The sequence below is a fragment of the Eublepharis macularius genome, chromosome 1 (assembly GCF_028583425.1).
Source record: "Eublepharis macularius isolate TG4126 chromosome 1, MPM_Emac_v1.0, whole genome shotgun sequence".
Classification (NCBI taxonomy): Eukaryota; Metazoa; Chordata; class Lepidosauria; order Squamata; family Eublepharidae; genus Eublepharis; species Eublepharis macularius.
Genome location: NC_072790.1, coordinates 91,605,877 through 91,624,636, shown reverse-complemented (window position 1 = coordinate 91,624,636; position 18,760 = coordinate 91,605,877). Strand labels below are relative to the sequence as shown.

The window sequence follows — 18,760 nt, the reverse complement described above, 5'->3', positions numbered from 1 at the left end:
AGTATCCTCTTCAGCCTTCATGTGAGTCATTCCACTTCATGGCCATCATCAGATACCTTTGTTAAACGCTACGCTGAAGATGTCAGTTCTACATGGGATGTAGTTCTTCTGTGCAGGCACACATTACCCCCCCCCCCCCCGCCCAGCCCAGCCCAGCCCAGCCCTGCTGTGAACTCTCTTGCATGAAGGCCTAAAATGAGATCACGGCGACTCAGGAGAACTGAGGGGAAGGGATTGCTTCTTCTGGGTAATCTCATGGCTCTTTAGACAGGAAAAGGAGCTTCTGTGTGACCAGGAGAAACAGCCCCCTAATGGAGCTTAAGAGAAATGACAGAAATTTCTCTGGTCAGCTGGACTGTGCATGCGCACTCAGTCCCCCAATGTGTGCCTGCCCAGAAGAACTAGATGAACAATGGTTACAGGTAAGTACAACCCTATTTTTTCTGAAAATATTTTGAAAATATATCCACCTGCATGTCCAAGCCACAAACCTGTTCTTTCTGGTGGAATGCACCCCCTCTACAACTACTCTTTTGCCACCTTTATCATCAATTTGTTAGACCTTATCCATCACTTTCCTTCTTGATTTTCACTAAACCACCTGACGTAGGATCGTTTCATGTATGCTCTTTAACCCACTTTGGCTTCTGAAGGCAAATGGATTTTGATAGGGTTTCGCATATCTTAAGGATAAAATGATATCTTCCCACAGTTGGTGAAGACTTAATCCATGTTTATCAAAACTTGTTTTGATTAAGTGTTTTTGTTGTGCTGTACTCTTCAGGTGTCTGAAAGCTTTAAAAAAATCTGTTTGCCTTCAGAAGCCAAAGGGGGTTTAAAGAGTCTGTATGAAAGGAATCTAAGGGAGAAATAGAGCTAGGTGTCGTTTGCATATTGATGGCACCTCACTACAGGCTCCCAGACAAATTGCTCATAGTGACTTAGTGCAGGTGTTAAACAGCATGAGGCAGCAAGTGGAGCCCTGTCAGATCTTGTAGCATAAATGCTTGGAAACTGTGCAGCTATCTTCCACCATAGCCTTTTGACAATAGCATGTTTTAGAGGAGTGGAACCACTGAAAAATGGTGTGTCTCCCTACTCCCAATTCAGCCAGCCTTTCTAGAAGGATATTATGGTTGATGATATTAAAAGATGCCAAGAAATCCAGGGGAATCAATACAGATGATGCACTCTCCATATCGTTTAAAAATACACTATGTGGACAATAATTATTCAGTAATAACAAAGGAGTTGGCAGAGGGTGGGTAGCTCCTTGAGAAAACAGGGAAATTAATGCTTTAGGGTTTTTAGTACTTTCTAGTTATATCTGATTTTAAGTTTTAAAGAAAAACTAAATTTAATCTTCTCTTAAATGCTGGAATTGTTATAAAAATAACACCAATTGGCCTTCTCTAGTAAAGAAATATCTGCATAGGAATGTATCTTTTTATTTAATATGAAACATGTTCTGTTGGAACATTCATTTTAAAAAGAAATAAAAAGCCACCAGCTTTTCTGAGTTGTTTGTATTGCAGTACAAAAAAATCTATGAAAATCTTGCATGTGCCATTGTTTACAGTAACGGGAAGATAGGCTTTTAATTGTCACAAACCAGATGCTTCCAAATCTTACTCTTCAGCCCTCCCGTGCTCTCTGCTGGCATGCCGCTCTCCAACAACATCCAGGGCTTAGTTTCTCAATATTAGCTGCTGCCCTTTCTCTCTCCATAGATGAATTCACATCGAAGACCCCCAGATGCCTTCCAGCTGCTGCTTTTCTTCCTGGTTGAAATAGAACCAAAGATTCTCAGAGCACTCAGATCACAGCTGCATTCTGTCCTACCATTTGATCAACTGTTTAATAAATTGGCTTCTTTTGAAATGGGGGAAGAGTTAGGAGGAAATTGTGACTAAAACAGATTTTTTTAAAAAAATGCTTTGCCCGTACCCAAAATTTATACCACCACCACAACAGTAATATAGATATTTAGTGCCTATTTTGACATAGAATAAAACTTCTAGTAGTAATCAAAGTAGTGAAAGTGGGATTGATATAGATTTGACTTGTGGTTAGATTTTACTTCAAGTTGGCAAGTAACAGTATGCACAGTTCAGTCTAGTTGTAATTACTTCTTAATCTAGGCAATAGCTGCTTAATCTAAGATGAAAACAATCACTGGACAGCTTCAGCTCTGTTTATCAAGATGTAGCGCTCTCTGAAATAGTAGTCAAAGAACCAGATAAATAGTCATGTAATTGAAAAGCTTCTTGAAATGCTTTTAGCAGTTGCCATACTTTGAAAGGTATATTGGAAGTTCCATTGGAAATAAGAGAATGTTTTGGCGTATGTTGATTAGTATAGGCACCTTACCCTGAAATCTTTTCTGTGCCTTCTCCATTGTACAGTTCTTGCTAATTATTCCTCTCCTCTTTCTTACCTGCGGATGTTTGTGGTGGAAGGTGAGACCCAGCTATTATTTGCCTGATTTCCATTAACTACTTGGAAGCAAGTATGAACCATTTATTGTGATTGCTATAGCCATAAAAAAGTTGCTTGAAAGCAAATAAGGTTTGTAGAGTTCAGTGCTTTTAGCAACTTGATGGTTTGCTTGAAAATGGGTATAATTACAAAATGCAAGTACAGTTTTAGACCATTGGTCATAGCAGTGAACTGTAAATGCAGTAATCTAATAATGATGCTGGGGCCCTGGATTTCTGGTGGGTCCCACTAACACTAACCCTACGCCTTTGAGTCTTTCCTTCCTTTGCTTGTCATCACTCTTCAGTCCATGCTCCCAGTCATATGTACCACCCAATGCCATCAAGGACAGGGCATGCAGGAAGTGGGAGGGCTTAAAAGCAGGAGGGGAAGGACATGGGTGAGTGAAAAGAAGGGATACATGAGCGGGGGGCTGGTGGTGGGCAGCAGGCAGAGACAGCCCCTAAGTACTCTCCGCCCAAGGTCTCTCAAAATCCGGAACGAGCCCTGATGATAAGTTTTATCAAACTTACATCAAAATACAGCTGTGATTATTAGTCACACTGTATCGGTTATGTCATTTGATTACTATTATTCAAAGGAGTACTGGTAGATGAATGCTACTGCTCTGGAATCTGTTTTATTTAAATTTTATTTTACTTCATTTGTATCCCAATTTTATCCCCAGGGGGGTCCCAGAGTAGCTTACAACATTCCTCCTGTTCTCCATTTTATCCTCTCAGCAATCCTGTGAGGTAGTTTAGGCTGAGAGTTTGTGACTATTCCAAGGTTACTAAGAGAGCTTCCATGGTAGATTGCGATTGGGGATCTGAACCCGAGTTCCCCAGATCCTAATCCAGCACCCAAACTGTAGCAGGACTAGGGATTTGCCCAAGGACTTGAAACCAAACAGAATCTCAAGAAGGAAAATTTGTTAAGCCGGCTGGCTCAGATGTGATATCATATCACTTCAAAATCTCTGAGCCCCGAATAGAGAGAGTTCAGATGCTGAAATAGTCAAGCTTGCTTACATCACATAGCATGTGGTACATAGTTGATTACAAGTTTACAATATTTTAGCCTCATCTTCAAGATAATTGCCCCAGACATGACCTTTTCTTTACACGGCATAAATCAGACATTTCTCTTAATTCAGCAGTTTCATTAGCTTTCAAGCAGTCTATTCTGAGATATACAATGCAATATACTTCTTCTTTTCTCAGGCTACAAGTTTCCTGTTCCAACAGTATCTAGCTGACTTGACAGCCATATTTTACTCTGAAGAAGGATTTCATTTAATCTTTCTTAAAGTTAGTTAATCAGAACAATATTATAGCACTTATAGTTAATAATCAATATAATATAAAACATTTTCCTTGAGGCCTGCTATATACTCCCCCCTTTTGGCCTGAAATAATATATTAAAAGGCCAAACTAATAAAGTATGATCTCCCTGTAGTTTTATATTTTACTTATTTATTTACTGGAAAGAATTTTAGGCTATGCATTTTAATCAAGCATACCCTTTTAGGTGACAGTAAAGTAACTGTCATTAACTGTGCTGCAGGAAGAGATCCTTATAGACTGGAGTTGCCAACATTGTCATTTTTGAAACAGTAGACTGTATTAAGCAAATAATGCATGAAATATAACAAGGAAGAAATATAATTTCAGTTAGAGCACACCCCCACTAAGAGCAAAGCCCTTTCTACCAGTTTTCCCCTAAGATAACACACACTAGCAAGATACTTATGGTGACATTGATCAGAAACTAAGTCCGGATATAACGTTAGGATGCCTCTCTTGTGATGGCATCTCCTGGAGTGGGAGAGCAGGAGGAGTAGACAGGAAACAACGAGGACAAGGTGTATTATCATAATGCTGACAGCCACAGTCAGGACAAACTATTTCTTGGATACCTATCCTAAACTTATAGAAGCAATAGAAAAGGAAAACAAAACACAGGAAAAGTGCACAGCCAGAAAAAAATATTCAAAGGAATATAAGAAAACATTAAGTAACTAATTAAATCCACCATCGATCAAAGCTTCAGCTGTGGGTAGACTAGCCAGCCCAGGAGTGACTAGACGAGAGCGTCTTCAGTCTTGAACCTGAACAGCCTCCTGGAGTGCTCAGGTACCAGGCCCTGGAACTGTTGCCTGTGAATCTTAGCCTTTCCCAGTAGGCTTAGATCCAGAGGGTAGCTTCTTCAGTCAGAGACGGAGGGGATCGTCTGGACAGATTTCTGAAACTCAAGGCGTGGCAGCAGGTTTAATATTAGTCCAATGAACCCAAACTGCAATGCCTTCTACCTTCACAGCAGTGGGAGTTGTTAACAGGACAGTGTATGGGCCCTTCCATTTAGGTCCTAGTAGAATTACTTGCCAGTCCTTTACAAAAATCTCATCTCCTGGCTGAAATTTATGGACTGGATTAAACACTGGCAAAGGCTATTGTTCTCCTACATACTTTTGAATTTTCTGCAAAGTTTTACCCAGGGCCATAACTTGTTCCCTGAGTATCAGATCTCCCATCTGACAAGGGTTTCTTGTAACACCTTGTAAAATAGGAGGTGGCCTACCAAACATTAACTTAAATGGGGATATTTTAGTCCGTTTGCTTGGCATGCAACGTACCTGGAAGAGTACGATTGGTAGGGCTTGGGGCCACGGCAACCCTGTTTCTTGGCACACCTTAGCTAATTGGGTTTTTAGGGTTCTGTTTTGTCTTTCCACTGCTCTAGGCTCTATGTGCTGCATGAAGTTTTCATTTGATACCTAAGAGTTTACAAACTCCTTGGATTACCTTGTCTATAAAGGCAGGGCCATTTTCACGTAAAATAACTGCTAACAGACTCCACCGTCCTACAATTTCCTTTAAGAGACACTGAACTACCTCTCTGGCCTTTTCAGTTTTACAAGGAAACGCTTCTACCCACCCAGAATAAGAGTTAACAAATACTAACAAGTAGCGAAACACTTGGTACTGTGGCAATTCAGTAAAATCTACAACTAGTTACTGAAATGGCAGAGACCTCGGGGGTTGGAACCCAGGAGGTGGACCTGGTCCTTGTCAGGGGTTGTTTCTGGCACACACAACACAACTTCTGGAAACAGCTGCACACAGTCCATGTAGTTTATATACAAGTCCTTGTTTAGTAACTCTGCTAGTGCTGACTTCCCATAATGAGTGGCTTCACGGGCGGCTTTCACTACTGTGAGCAATTGATTCTGGCATAAAGAGTCTTCCATCTGGAAACTGAAGCCAGCCATCACATCTCTGGGTATTCTGAGGACTAGCCTAGTCCTCCTCCTCATGGGAATACTTTGGAGTCCAATCAGACATCTGGACTTGGAAAAGGACATTAAAAATGGGATGGCTGCAAAAATTCTTCTCTGGCCACTGCAATGCATGACAGTTACCTTTTAAAGGCTTGGAGCAATTGTAAAATCTTAGGTCCATTTTTAATTCATTTTCGTGAAGCGGTGAGACCTTTCTCTTTATATAAAGCTCCATGAGCATGCAGAGTAAGAAATGCATATTTAGAATCTGTCCAAATGTTAACCTTTTAATCCTTCTGCTAACTGAAGAGCTCTGGTTAAAGCAGTAAGTTCAGCTTTCTGAGCAGAGGTATTGGTTGGCAAGGGTTTAGCTTCTATATTCTTTGTCCAAGTTACTACTGCATACCCTGCCTTTCTAACCCCATTTTCAACAAAGCTGCTGCCGTCAGTAAAATAATATCTGGGTTTGGCATGGGGACATCAGTCAGGTCCTTTCGGCTAGAGTAAACTTCATCCATGGTTTGGAGACAATCAAGGGTTGGGCTTTCCTCATCTACTGGCAGTAAGGATGCTGAGTTGAGAGCACTAATTACAGTTAGCTCCACTTGTGGGTTTTCAGCAATCCCTGATACGTGGTCATGCATACATTTGTGAACTAATTGCTTTCCCTGTAGTCCATCAGGGCGAGCACAGAATGTGGGGCTTTAACACAGACCTTCTGTCCCAAAGTCAGCTTCTGCGAATCTTTGATTAGCTCTGCTGTGGCTGCTACTGCACGGAGATAGGCTGGCCAGCCTTTTGCTACAGCATCCAACCGCTTAGACAGGTATGCTACTGGCCTCTCCAATTTCCTAGGTGCTGGGTTAATACTCCAGCTGCTGTGCCATTCCTCTTATGCACAGACAAGCAAAAAGGCTTCATAAGGTCTGGCAGACCCAGGGCAGGAGCTTCCAGCAACTTTCCTTTAAGAGTCTGGAATGCTTGCTTCTGCTCTTTTCCCCACAGAAAAAGGATCCTGTTTTTCCCTCTTTGTAGCTTCATAAAGGGGCTTTGCTGTTTCTGCAAAGTTGGGAATCCAAATTTGGCAATACCCTGCAGACCCCAGAAATTCTCGCACTCGCCTCCTGGAGGAGAGCTCTGGAATGGAGCAGACTACTTCCTTACATTCATGGCCTAGGGACCTGATTCCTTCTGATATATCAAATCCCAAATATTTTACTTGGGGCTGACAGAGCTGTGCTTTCTTCCGTGACGCTTTGTAGCCAGCTTTGTATAGCACCTTTAGCAACTTCTGGGTAGCCTCATAACAAATCCCCTTACAATTATTGTTTTATCTGTCACTGGGACTACTGGCTGAGTTACTACTGAATGTTCAGCTCCAGTGTCCACTAAGAAAGAAATATTTTGGCCCCCCACAGAAATTTCAACCATGGGCTCCTGGGGGCCAAGATTGAAGGTGCCCGGTCTGGCCTATGCCTCCCACTCTTTGTCCCATTCTGAGTCTATTTGCCATCCATATTCGTCCTCTCTCAATGCTGCTTCCATGGCTGATCCTCGTCTTTCATACATTCCATCTCGGACTTCTCCTCGGTTCTGGGGGTCCCATCTTTTGCTTCTTCTATCATTTCGTTTTCTTCCACGTCCCCTGATACTCTGTAGCCTTTCTTTGCACTCATCTTTCCAATGCCTTCTTTTAAAACACCACGCACATGTTTCAAAATCTAGGGGCTGCCTGCCTCCTCTTCTCTCTCTCAGGGTGCCCCCATACGTCTCCTTCCAGGGGGGTACTGTCTCTGTTGGGGCTGCTGGGCCAGTGCTACAGCCAGCAATTCTGCCTTCTTTTTCATTTTCCTATCAGTCTCTCTTCGTGCTTCCTGTTCATGATTAGAAAAAACTGTATGGGCAATTTCAAGCAGCTGCTCTATATTCATTCCCAGGAACCCTTCTTGCTTCTGTATTTTCCTTCTAATGTCCCCTGCTGCTTGGGTGACAAAAGTGTTCATTCTCCTATTTTCTTCTGCTTCTGGGTCATAGGGAGTGTATTGACGGTAGGATTGGTAGACCCTTTCTAGGAAAGCACCAGGAGGCTCATTTGGTCCTTGTTGACACTCTTGTATTTTTCCTCATATCAGTTGCCTTTTTCCTGCAGCCTTTATCCTTTGCATCAGGGCCTGCTGGTACCCGGTTAGTTTAGCCATGCCTTCCTCTTCATTGGCATCCCAGTTCGGATCTGCCATAGGAAATGCTTCCTTCATCTTTGTTTCTGCATCCTCCCCTTCTTTCACTAGTGTTGCTAGGTATTTCCTAGCTCCTTGTATAATACGTTTGTGTTCCTCTGTATTGAAGAATGGGATCAGGAGCTGGTTACAGTCCTGCCAAGTTGGTTTATGGCTATTAATTAGGGACTGAAACAAAGTAGTCACTGGTTCTGGCTGATCTGAGAATGGAGGTGTTTGAGTCTTCCAATTGTACAGATCAGTAGTTGTAAATGGTATATATATTAAGTGCGAGGTCCCAGAGCGAGGGTCCACTGTCTCTCTTAAGGGACAAGCCTTAGTTTCCTTCAAGGGATAGACGTTGCTCTCTTCCCCTTCTTTTTCTAGCTCTGGGATATCTTTATACTCATCTTCTGCCTCTGCATCTTCTTTCCGTGTCTGAGATCTGGTTTTGGCAGGGGTAGCATTGGAGGGGTTTCTTGGTCTACCCCCAGCTCCCCCTACTTGCTCTTCTACAGGCCCTTCCGCTCGCTCTCCTCCTCTAGGCAGTGAGGGAGCATATGGTGGTGGGGGCACCTCTTCTTGGGTTTGTTGAACAGGCTTAGCCTTTGGCTGGAGCCTAGCTTCTAGAGGGGCAGTGGGGCAGGCAGTATCTCGCTTTACTGGCACCACAGAATAGATACCTCCCTTTGGTGGCCGCCTTCTTGACTGTGGATTCATCCTCCTTCCTTTCCCTAGGGCCATGAGCTGCACCTCCTTCTTCCTAGCCCGGTACTCTGGCCAGTTCTTAACCCAGGGAGGGGGATTATCATCATGATACTTAAGAGTAAAGTGATAAACATCTAGGGCAATTGTTTCATCAAAAGTCCCTTCCTTTGGCCAGTCTAAATCAAATGTAGGCCACTCTGAAGTACAGAAAATTTCCAACAGCTCAGGGGTTGGATTCTCCCCTGACTGGACCCATCCTCTATACACCACCTGGAAATGTTTCAACATCAATTTCAAGGGGGTTGTTTCTGGGGATGAGCATGAACCACCCATTATCAACACAGAGCCCAGACAAGACAAGACAGTCTAGGGATTAATAACAGTGAGAAAGCAGTAAAGGGGTCTGCTTCTTAGGAGGCCCTACGCACTCGCTTCTCGTCTTTGACGACCTGACGAAGTCGCCCAGCCAGGAAATACGTCTCAGAGACTCACACACCAATTGCCCTAGGCGTTCCATTCATGTCATTCACACAACAAGTTTCCATCCCAGTTCCTACAAGCACCAGCGGGTTCAGTTGAGTCCTTCTGACTCACTTACTTGGGCTGTGCTAGGGGGTGATCAGGCCCCTCTTCATCCCTAAAAGAGGAACGGTATCCCAATCTTAAATACTCACAAATCCTGGGACTTCCCTGGTTCTTTCATTCTTGATCTGTTAGCCGGTTGTTGACATTCCAGGAGGCACCTCTGACTCCCGAGAAAGTAGAATCTGTTCCTGAAAGCTCTCAGGAGGCGCTCACAGCTTCACCTTTATCTGGAATCAGCTAAGTACCAGACTGGAAGTCAAGAGGGACCTCAAAAGTCCCCTCAAATCCTGGACGAGCCCCCAATTATGTAGCAGGACTAGGGATTTGCCCAAGGACTTGAAACCAAACAGAATCTCAAGAAGGAAAATTTATTAAGCCGGCTGGCTCAGATGTGATATCATATCACTTCAAAATCTCTGAGCCCCGAATAGAGAGAGTTCAGATGCTGAAATAGTCAAGCTTGCTTACATCACATAGCATGTGGTACATAGTTGATTACAAGTTTACAATATTTTAGCCTCATCATCAAGATGATTGCCCAAGACATGACCTTTTCTTTACACAGCATAAATCAGACATTTCTCTTAATTCAGCAGTTTCATTAGCTTTCAAGCAGTCTATTCTGAGATATACAATGCAGTATACTTCTTCTTTTCTCAGGCTACAAGTTTCCTGTTCCAACAGTATCTAGCTGATTACTCTGAAGAAGGATTTCATTTAATCTTTCTTAAATGTTAATCAGAACAATATTATAGCACTTATTAGTTAATAATCAATATAATATAAAACATTTTCCTTGAGGCCTGCTATATACTTACTACACTATGCTGGCTTTATTTAAAGATTTATACCCCACTTTTCTCCCCCACTGGGAACTCTTAAGTGGCACAAAGATACAAAAAAACCCACAACCGAAACAGAGATGTACAAACAGGCAGTTATGACATTTTTCCAGCATGTGAAGAGATATATTAATCCCAGACTGGTTCTGGTATTTTCAGCTTGGCTCACACAGGGTTGCAGTTTGGAAGCCACGATGAGCCAAGGACCAAGAGTTCTTTGGCTTGCCCCTCTTTGGACAAACCCAGTTTAAATTATATGCAAAAAGAGAAGAGACTGATACTTAGCCACAAGTCAGGTTTATTTGGCTTAGGTATTCCCAGTTCCTTTCCATTTTAACTCAATCTGAAATCATCCTAGTTGAATATCTCCAATATTTGGAACAAAAGATTGCTGTCTGTGTTTGAATCCATGGCACTTTAACGACTCCTCTGTATGATTTGCTTGTTACATTTCTGAAACCACACTCCTGTATTTTAGTCCTGCTTCAGAATGTAATTTTAGCATTCATATCAGTGTTGGAAGCACAGTAAACAACCAACAGGGTCCCTTTAGACATTAGTGTTTTCTAGACACCCCAAAATGTTAAGTCTCAATCTTCCATATATGCATATCATACAGCCACGCTTGCCAGGGAGCAATTTTACTAATTGCTTACTATATGTACAATACAATAAATAAAATAATTCACAATTAAAATAATCTAGATCATGAAATAAACTAGTTACAACGGCAGAATGAGGCGGTAGGGATTTGATTCGCCAGCCCTTCCACTGTTCTAGATGCTGTTTCCTTGCATTGTCAGAGCCTGGAGCAATGCTGGAAGAAACAGGCCTTCTGCTTGGAAATGAGCAGCAGAGCACAGCCTGCATCCACAGATGTTGACCTTTGCTAGGGGTGAGGCCTCTCTCCTGTTTGCTTCTTTTTTCCTGTTTGAGTGTACAATTGCCTTGACTAGTATGTTAAATGGTTCTTACTTCACCTATCTATCTTTTTAGTCTGGAAGAAAAAAAATCAAACTAATTCCATTTGCTTATGTCTGACTGACACATTGTGTCTGAAATTCATTGAGGTTTGCATCACGCTGGGTTATCAGGCTGGTCTTTGAATCTTATGTACAATTTAAAGACGTGGCTATTACCTAGCTGTTTATAAAATACATGATTATCATATGGATTTACCAGAGTGGAAAATAAGAGGCTTACCGAAGCTGGATATTACGTTCTGTTTGAGTGAAAGTAAGCCAAGGTACTAATTTCTGTAATAAATGCTATAATATTATGTTCTTTAGTGATAAAGTGTTGTCGTTTTTAAACATTATTGATAAACTATTTTTCATAGTTGAAAAGAAAGGAGCTGTGATCTGGTTTTGTTGCATTTGGGGAACTCTGTGAAAAACATGACGCAAATTATAAGCCGATAGCTGTGGAGAATGGATTTATGTTCTACCATGCTGTTTGCTGGAATTCTGTGTATTGGAGGTGAGCCATGACTCATGAGGAAAGTGTCTCAAAAGCACCAGTGTGAAAGTGATGTGCTGTATATGAAGACGAGATTAAATTATCCAATGGCAGAATGGAACTCCCATGCCTCTCTCCTGCTGCTGGGGCTTAGATATAAGTAGTTAGAAGTAGAAGTGGTGTCCAGCTCAGTTGACTTCCAAGGAAGAGAAATTGAATGAACTGCATTCTCTGCTGACATTACTGAAAGTAACTACATTGCTTCTTCATTTTTTAAATGGAAAATTACTGTGGTGGAATCAGAGTTGAGATTTCATAATATTTAATCTTCCTTGAATACCTGAAATTAAGACTTTTTAAGACTAAAAGTGTGAGAAAGTATATTTGGTTCTTTCAAGACCCTGTCCATTTCCCCTTGACTACAGCTTATTTTATGGAGACCTACCATGGCATAGTGTTGGACTAGGATCTGGGAGGCCCAGGTTCACGCCCCCCCCCAACACACTCTGCCATGGAAGCTTGATGGGTGACCTTAGACTAGTCACACACTGTTAACCTAACCTACCTCACAGGGAGATTTTGAGGATAAAATAGAGGAGAAGAGAACAATGTGAGCCACCTTGGGTCCCCATTGGAGAGAAAGACGGAGTATAAATAAAGATATAAATGTTAGTAGAGTATAAATAAATGTTTGGAACTCTTTCCAAGATCATATGCACATTGTTATTTTTCTTTTCCTTCAAGCCTTCTGGGAAGAGTTTGGGCTGATTTCTTGATCCTCATTTCCAATTGTAGTGAAGGCTCAGTACATGCTTACATCCACATCTTGTTACCTATGCCTATCTTTTTTCTTTGTTGTCGTCTTACTACCACTTATCTGCTATCTGCTTTAGATTGTGATCTTCTTTGAGCCAAGATTCGGTCCTTTGTTTATGTTATTCTGCAAAGTGCCATGTATGCCAATGGTGCAGTGTAATGCAAATAGTAGGCACAGTCCCTTCTCTCTACATATAGGAAGGGAGCCCCATACAATGGCTGTTCCTCTTCCTTTAGCTGAGGGCTTCATTGTGTTGAATGTACTGCAGGGGTGCTGAGCAGAACAGAAGACCTACATATGCTGCCTTGCATAGAACAATCCAAAATTACTAAATAAGAGGGCACTAACAGTGAAAAATAATTGATCTATTTGAAGTGCAATTCAAATAATATTATAAATAGTTAAAGTGCAACCATGGTTGCACTTTAGTGCCCTCTTATTTAGTAATTTTGGATTTCTCCTTGAGGGTTGCTCCTTGCTGTGTTGCTGAACCTTGCATAGAGCAGCTGTATGCAAGAACCTCCTGTTACGGGTAATGGCTGAGCATGTTGCATTGTTCTTCTTGAAGGATTAACCAGGGTTACATTCTTAGTTTTATTTAAAAGGGTTGTTTTTTGTCTATTAAGTCCACAGCTAATTGTAAGTTCTTCATGATGTTGATAGATTTCCACTCCATGTGGCTGAATGTGGTGCCTTCCATGAAGATCATGTTCTGGATTGGGTTTTGCATATGTTTGACCAGCATGGAGACAGCACCAGGACCATGCACAGTACATTGAATCTATTCCTGTAAATGAATGAACTAAGCTTTATTGATGTGCATAGAAAATCAGTCCATACTTCTTCAGGATGTCCCCCAAAGTTAACTCAGCATACTGTATCTTGTGTACTTATACAGTTCTATGACATCTATCAGCTGAAACATCCCACATATTAATGAGATTTTGGGTCATAAAGTCCTTACGTTTGTGTACTAGTAAACTTTTGTTAATATTGTATCAGCTTAGGAGGTGTTCTTGTTTATTTTATAGTGAATGCGAGGGCAATCATGTTTTTTCCCCCCTTCTTTTAGTTGTTTGAGCTGCTAGGACCTGAAGGATTTGAACTTATAGAGAAGCTCCTGCAGAACAGATGTACAATTGTGGAAAGATCTTTCTCTGGGGCAAATGATTATAAGCTGCAGACTCTCCAAGGTAAAGACGTGTATAAGACTGTATGGCTATTTATAGTTATTAATAAAACAGTTATGGAAACAGGGACCTATGGATGAATATTTTTCTATTTTTCTTTAAAAACGGATAACCCTAAATATACACATGGAAATGGATATAGATTTACTACATTTAACATTTTTATTTTATTATTTATTTATTTATGTAATTTATATCATTATATTCTGCCTTTCTCACTGAGACTCCAGGCGGATTACATAGTGTGAGATTACTACAATCAGTAGCAAGGACAAGGGCAGGCAGTTCCATACATTGTCAAAAACATTTCCATGAACAATGTCATAACATAAATGAATACAGTGCAAGAACATATCCATAAACAATGTTATAAGGTAAATGAATACAAGTTTGCAAAGATTTAGTATTAGCAAGGATCCAATATGGGGTTGAAGAATTGTTGAAACTAAACATAATCAAATCTAGGACCAACATTAAACATGAAGCACAGATAGTATATCACCCAGAGACCTTCCCAGCAAGGACAAGTGAGGGAAATAAGAAAGAAGCTTTTCAGTCTCTTTTGAAGCAGCAGCAAATCCAGCGAAAAGCTCCCCACTCTCTCTCACTCCAAATCCCAGCAACAGATCCTCCCCCTCTCTCTGTCTACTGGAACTAAAAGCATAAGGGAGAGAGAGATGACTTATATAACAAACGCTCACATAGAGCACAACAGGAGATCTGTGGTTGGCAGACAGACCTGCCTAACAGGGTTTGGAGGGATGAGATTGGTGCTCCTATGGCTACAGAAGGCACATCTCCTCAGTTGCCTAGGGGATTAACCCTCCTGCTCCTCCCTATATAGGGCAATATGGGAGCTCTCCAGTTGGCAAGGAGAGCTGCCTATCAAGGTTATATGGGCTAAGATTGAGGTTTCCAATGGGAATGAAAGGTCTTCAGACATTCCAGGCCTATGTTGACTAGAGAATCAATGGATTGGCACCAGCCTGTCTAGCATCGCGAATTGTTCACAAATCAAATGAATCGGGCCAAAAAGTTGTGAATTTCATGAAAACCACGGCCCCACAAAACGCGTTTTATGAAACACAAATTGGCCTGATTCATCACGAAATTTGATTCATATTTCAATTTATGCCCATGTCTAGATAAGATTGCACTCAGTGGAACCCCACAGGGTAGTTCCCATTCTGGAGATTTCTGTTCTCAACCCTTTGCCCTCAATTCTTTGAGTCCATTCCATGAGAAACGATTTAAACCATTCCAAGGCACATCCTTTGATGCCCACTTCTGTTTCTAAATGTCTCAATGGGATGGCATGGTCTACTGTGTCAAAGGCTGCAGAGAGATCCAGGCGGAGCAATAAGGAAGCATGGCCTTTGTCTATATTCAGACGGAGATCATCCACTAATGCTACTAATGCTGTCTCTGTCCATGCCTAGTTCTGAATCCAGACTGGAAAGGGTCTAGAGCGCTAGTTTTCCAAGAAGATCTGGAGTTGGTCAGCTACTGCTCTCTCAATTACTTTGCCCAGAATGGGCAGATTAGAGACTGGATGATAATTGGCCGTATCAGTTTTGTCTAGGGATGGTTTTTCTATCAGTCTTCTTGATATCTGAATTAAACAAGCAAACAAAACAATTGTACATTATTCACAGTGTTTCATTGTAGTAGAAGTAGTCTGACAGTTGAGTTGGAGGCACTAATGGTTGTGGATCTTCCCAGGATTACAGGACCTGCAAGGACATAATCACTGTAATTAGTAGAGGAATTAACTGAGACAGAGTGAGAAAGCTGGCTGAATCCAACTCATTGATAAAATCTTAACACTGGGCAGGAAGATAAAAAAAATTAAAAAACAGCATTATAAAATACTCTACCTTTTCCTTCATACTATCCCTGGAATTATAGCTATTAACCTGTTTCTTAAAAGAGAGAAGGGAGAACGCCTGTTGCATCTTTGGGCACTGATGAAAAGGCCCTAACTCTGGAAGGGGAATGTATTGCAGGGCTTCAAGTATCATCTAATCAATCAGGCAGACTCATATGAGAATAGGTGGTCTGTTAGGCCCTATGAGCTTGGAACTCAGCAAACCTTTGATTATTATATTCTGAGGACAAACATGGGAAGACTGTTGCCTTTGACCTGGATCTCACATACAAGTAAAACTTCCCCACTTCCCCCCTCCTGCAGCGACCCAAAATGCCCCCCAAATGCTGTTCTTGTAGAATGGGGAACTCTTGAGAATAGCTTGGTTGGAATTGGATGTCTGCTGTGGGAGAAGAAAATCAGCTAAACTTGCCCATGCATATTTTTGTATATATTTCTCAGAAGATTTTAGATAGCTGCCAGTGGAAATAGAATGCTAGATTAGAGGAATCTTTGTTCTGATTGAAAAGTACAGTAGCAGATACAGGGTTAAAAAGTTAACTCTGTTATTGGATATTTAAAGTTTTTAGGTGTGTCATAGCATTTTAGTTTAAGTAACAGTATGTTTTGAATAAAATATATCAGGAGGGATTCGCTGTTCAGCTAACAATACAGTTCCACTTGTTGGAGCATTCACATCTTCTCTTGAGTCCAGTTGGTGAAAATTGTGTTTAAATAACCAAAGATAGTTTCTAAATCATATATATTCATAGCTCAAATACTTTTGATTTGTAAAACTGTATATAATTTGAGACCACAAATCAATCCTTTTATACATTTAAAATAAAACTTGTAATCATTACTTTTTACAAAGGGCAATGGTTAGGGGTGAGTTTGCTTACTGTAGCACCACAGTTAAGAAGTTAGAGTAGCTTCCTTGCGCTGTCTTGGAGTACAGTCTAGTTATATAACTAACTCATCCCTAATAAGGCGTAGGAGCAGATAACATTCTGCCAGTGGAACCGCTTGGTTTTTGAGATGTTTTATCCCAATACGTGAAGTTAATTGAGGGTTTCTTTTTACATTGCTGTAGCGAATAACCTAAGGCTATTTTAACTAACCATATGAAGAACCAAAGTTTTTAAACCAAATTTTGTAAACGCTTGAGGCTGTGCAAGAAAGATGGCTATAAAAGAAGTAAGTAAGCAGGTAAATAAATACATGTAAGAAGTAGGCTGCACACAACAGTGCTCTACTGATAATTCTGTTTGATTCCATGTTTTAGAACAGTGCAAGAAGTTTGCTGGAGAAAACACTAAACCCAATTATGGTTGTCAAGTCACAATCCAGTCTGAACAAGAGAAGCAGTTACTGAAACTATATCGTCGGGAAGAGAAACGAAATTCCAGGCGAGAAAAACGAGCTGGGGATGATGGAGAAATTTTTGGAGATGGACTAATGAGTTTTGATCCTAAGGAGTTGCGGCTGCAAAGGTAATAAATGACATCAGTTGACAAATGCTTATGTTGTATTAGCTGACTTAATGTATTAGAAACATTTATTTTATCTTAGTTTAGCTTTAGAGATCAAGTGGTTCTGTCTTCAAGTCACGTTTTACTGCAAATGCTGAATATTTTTGGTATGAAAATGTAATTTTCTATGATAACAAAGCAGTCATCTTCTTAATTAGATTCTCCATGATCTGACCTATGTAGGTTAGAGATGCAGATGAAAGAGGTGATGCTGTCCATTTACCACATAGTTTAAAATTTATGAGGTCTGTGCTAACGATGCTGAAATTAGTGTTTTTTCCTTCTTTCCATTATAAAGTAGAACGGAGGCAAAAGAGAAAGTATTGATGTACTTGGCATGGGTCCATCTGTTCTGCGAATGGATCAAGTTTATGGAAGAGCTTTTTGCTGCCTCCCCCCCTCCCCCAAAAGCTGCTCCTGAAGACAGAGCACCTTCAGGAACAGAGCATAATGTGGCTTAGGGGCTATAACAAGAAGGGGGAGGGAATCCATAGAAATTGCCTACCACTTGCATGAGCTTTTGTTTTGCTTGCAGAGCTTTTTCCAGTGCAAGTGGGGGTGTATCATTTTTGTTGATACACCCTAACTGCTTCAGTCCCAGTGCCATATTCTACACTTTCTCTGCGATTCTCCTAGTCCTCATGATGCAAGGGAATGCTCTCAGAACAAGGTTACAAAGATCCCTTCTGTGAACTGACCGTTCAGACAATTGGCTCCAACACAGTTTCTGATATTTCTAAAATGGAATATGTGCATGTAGACAACCAGGTATCCTAAATGTGGAAGGAAGATAGGAGAAGTCTCTATCAATGATAGAGAGCCCTAACTTTTCAGAAATAGATCAGAAAAAAAGAAAGGTGTGTAAGCCAATAAGCAATCAGATACAAAGGGCTACATTGTAAGAAAATTCCAGAGGAGCAGCCATGTTAATCTGCTGTTGCAAAACAGAACAGAGATCTGGTGGCAGTTTAAGGACTAATAATATTTATTCAAGCATGAGTTTTCATTATTCTGACTCATGAGAGCTCACGCAGGAATAAATGTTAGTCTTTAAGATGTGACTGGACTTCTGCTTTATTTTACATCATAAGAACCATGAAGAGAAGCTCTGCTTGTGGAGGGATTTCCCGCTCACAGTTGTTATGTGCAGCCCCTCCCCACACCACCCCAAGCTGCTCCTAAGTATCTTTGGAAACTTCATATTAAAGGACAAGGGATGCATCTTGAATGAGAAATCCGTGGAACTCAGGTTCATACCACATTGCATATAACACGTGATCATCACAGGGAATTGAAGCAGAGTGCCAGCTGCATGTTTCCCATGGGGGCTTAATTCTGAAGTGCTGCAGGGGACTGGTTTGGATTGGGACCACATCACAGGGGGAGGAGTTACTCCTCCTCTATTTCCTGACCTGTAACAGCCTGGGGTAGGGTGGGGGGGGGCTTTATTGAGTCAAATAATGCCCCTCTGGTATGTTTTTGGTCAGAAAAGTGTTATCCAAATAGGCGGTCTCCTAATTAGTTGAAGGAATTAGCTTAAAGGAGACAAGCGAGAGGGCATAACTGGGATTCTCCCCCTATGTTTAAAGGGATTATTCCTTTAGAGAACTCTTGAAATAAAGCTAGCTAGTTGTTCAACTAGAAAGGTTTTTTTATTAAAAGGGAAATAAAAGGGCAAATATACAGAAATCACGCACAACACACATACAAGGCTAACTAAGAGGAAATCAGAGAGGAAAGGAGGAGAAAGCAGTTTCTGGGAAGGCAATAGTTACCAGTCTCAAGG

The 18,760-nt window shown here is 41.2% G+C and overlaps 1 protein-coding gene across 2 annotated transcripts in view; it reads left to right on the top strand.

The window, feature by feature from the left end:
- Positions 1–18,760, top strand: part of ASCC3 (activating signal cointegrator 1 complex subunit 3) — a 362,388-nt gene that overhangs the window by 43,058 nt on the left and 300,570 nt on the right. For both annotated transcript variants that reach the window (XM_054986845.1, XM_054986854.1), the window contains exons 5-6: positions 13,458–13,578; positions 16,728–16,935. In XM_054986845.1, the coding sequence (XP_054842820.1) occupies positions 13,458–13,578; positions 16,728–16,935 (329 nt within the window). The remainder of the gene's footprint in view (positions 1–13,457; positions 13,579–16,727; positions 16,936–18,760) is intronic.